At 43.3% G+C, this 3,090-nt stretch overlaps 1 protein-coding gene across 1 annotated transcript; it reads left to right on the forward strand.

Moving 5' to 3' along the window:
• Positions 1-85: 85 nt before the first annotated feature.
• Positions 86-2,140, forward strand: mrm2 (mitochondrial rRNA methyltransferase 2). Its single transcript, XM_052049025.1, has 2 exons — positions 86-447; positions 1,103-2,140. Exons 1-2 carry the CDS (start codon positions 171-173, stop codon positions 1,534-1,536), a joined length of 711 nt encoding a protein of 236 aa, XP_051904985.1. The 5' UTR covers positions 86-170; the 3' UTR covers positions 1,537-2,140.
• The last annotated feature ends 950 nt before the right edge of the window (positions 2,141-3,090 follow it).

Raw genomic sequence — 3,090 nt, forward strand, 5'->3', positions numbered from 1 at the left:
TCAAACTAAAATGAATAAACGTTGACAACGTAGCATCATTGTCTTGTTTCAGGGGACATTAGTCGATGCACGCCATCCGCGCGAAAGTAACATTTCGACGCATGCGCAGTTCAACCGAGTTCCTGCCACTCTCCCTGGTCGCTTTTGCCCTCCAAATTCGATTCTAAAACATGTTTTGTCTTCTACACCGGAGATTTTTGCATTCGTCATGTCGCCTCCAGAAGAAGAAAAGCAACGCGGAGCACAGGTGGCTTGCGCGGCAGACGAACGACCCTTACGTCAAAGCTTCTCACGCTCTAAACTTCCGCTGCCGGAGCGCCTTCAAGTTGTTGGAAATCGACGACAAGTTCCGTCTCTTGCAACCGGGAAGCTGCGTGGTGGATTGCGGGGCGGCGCCCGGAGCCTGGAGCCAGGTGGCTGTGCACCGAGTCAACTCAGCGGGGACCGGTGAGTGCATTTTTCGGGATTAGTAATTAAATGAATCGTTGTTTGGCTAGCCAAGAAATAACTTTACTTGTCCTGCTTCTAAACTGTATATCAGAGCAGTTCGGTGATTAAGTAAAGAGAAAAGAAAGGTCCGGGAAACTAATACAAAAATAACAAAATCATTCCACAGAAACAATAACTGAAAAAGGCTTGGAAAAACATTTCAAATGAAGATTCAAACAGTCTGGTGAAGTCTTGGTGAAGACACCAAATATTAAATGCTATTCATTTAATAATATCGGTTCCGGTACTTTTGCTCACTTGAAAAGTGGGTGCCTCCAAACAAAATGTCCTCTTCCCTGAGTTGTATTACACATCTCGATGTTAATGGCATGAAATGAAAGCTGGAATTCTGAACTTTTGTTTCTTAGGCATCTTTCAGTCTGAAACCCAATTGTCTTCATTATACAACAAAATCAAAGGAATTGTCCTTGTCGTCCCAAAACATTTTGAGGGAACTGTACCATACTTTGAAAATCACTGCTGTACAAGCTGCATTGTAGACAGTTTGACAAGATAATGTGTTACATATTGGCATGTCCATTACTGCTGTGCATGTCTGCATGCATATCCACTTCAAGATAGATAAATTAACATGAGTGTGTTTTAACTGAAGATCCAACGTTACCCCGGGGTACAGTCGTCGGCATTGACCTCCTAAACATACCACCTCTGGATGGCGCTCACTTTCTGTCCAACCACAATGTCGCCGACCCCGCCACACATGCCAAGCTGTCTGAGCTCCTGCCCGGCGGCCGGGCTCATGTCCTCCTCAGTGACATGGCGCCCAATGCCAGCGGCTTCCGGGACCTGGACCACGAGAGGCTCATCGGCTTGTGCTCGTCACTGCTTGACCTGGCCGAGATTATTTTGCACTCCGGAGGCTCTCTGCTGTGCAAATACTGGGACGGCGCCCTGACCTGTCATCTCCAGGACAAACTCTGTCTCGTGTTTGGGAGCGTTCGGAGTTTAAAGCCACATGCGAGTCGCACAGATTCTGCGGAGAGGTATTTCCTTGCCAGAAACTACAGGAAAGCAGTCAATTCATAGACTTCATTACCTCGACCAAGCACTATATATTTCCGGTTTGGGATGAGCCGTATTTTTTTTCCCCCCACGGCTATAACTTCAACTTTAGCACAAATGTTTGGTCTTAAAGAATTCTGATTCAAGTGTGCGTTGTGTTTACAAGGTCATGTCAAACCATTTGTCAGTCTAGATCTGATCTACATTTGAGGCAAATAACCATCTTCCAGACCTTCAAAAATTCACCTGAAAATGTTCGGATTTTGGGATATCTCCCTAATCACATGAGCTCAGCTTCCCGTTTTATAAAAATGTTTCTGTAAGAATATTTGTTACCAAAATGGACACAGTTGGCCTCACTGTAACCGAGGAACCATATGACTGCTTCTTCTGTTTAAAGAGTGGATAATGACCATATTGAAAAAAAACGATTAACTAAAAGCAAAATAACGTCTTGTCTGATTTAATATGCAAACTAAGGTGTGATATTTTTGAAATGTTTTTTTCCCCAAGATTTGCTGTAACGTGTCTCCCAACATGAATCAGGATAAAATATTACCTGATGTACCTTATCAAAATAAGTAGTATTGTATATTACTGTGTGTCTGAAATACAAATAATAAATTTATGATTGACTGAAACGAAAAAAAAAACGCCGACCGTTTATGAAGTTATTAAAACGAGTCAAAATTAAATGGGTCATGCATTAAACAAATCTTTGGTGAACGTTTTTTCCAGTTCCATCCACCGGTGTTGGTGAAGGTCTGAATTTCCTGCATAGTCTGTAAAAATAACTTTCAGTATTTAACGATTGACAACCCGTTAGAAAAAACAGAATACAATCGTAATTAATAAATAAAGAAAACTAAACATCGCCTCCTAATTAGGGGAAGGGTTGTATGAATTGCTCTTGAATAAAAGGTAGAAGCAGTTTACGCTTTCCATCAATAGGTGGCACTGTTGAGGTGATGGAGTGGCCACGATGTACCCTGCATCCTTGCAAAGTGCAAACCAAACAGTGTTGCACCATCGGCTTAGTAATATGTAAAGCTTTACAAGAAACGTATGCCCGGACAGATCCAATGAACCTCCTAGTTGGCCCACAGTGTTTGTCCTACACACTTACTTTGCTGTTTGCCTTGCGGGGAAGGGGTAAAGACATTTTGCGGCACTGCTCATGCTAATAATTAGCACCGGCGGCCATGTGGAAATATCTCACTATGTCATTGAGAGTGACTGATGAGGAAGCCTCACATATTGCATGACTAATGGCGAGGAAGAAGCACAGCGGAGGAGCTTGGCGCACAGAGAGTGTGGCTGCTGTCAGGCAAAGGGGGAATATTAGCAGTCTGGTGCACGCCTTGCCTTGAGACACTGCAATACTACATAGGGGTCATTCTCATGCAGTGGCTCTCACACTTTTGCTCGCTTTTCTTTTTGGAGACTATTTTTCTCGCCTGGAAACAATGGGAACGGTCCATTTGGGTCACACTGTCCCTTTGGAACATTTTTATCCATCATCATCAAGTGTAAAAAGATGTGTGTTTGGTTGACATGAAATGATTCATCGACAGTTGA

The sequence above is a fragment of the Hippocampus zosterae genome, chromosome 17 (assembly GCF_025434085.1).
Source record: "Hippocampus zosterae strain Florida chromosome 17, ASM2543408v3, whole genome shotgun sequence".
NCBI classification, from domain to species: Eukaryota; Metazoa; Chordata; class Actinopteri; order Syngnathiformes; family Syngnathidae; genus Hippocampus; species Hippocampus zosterae.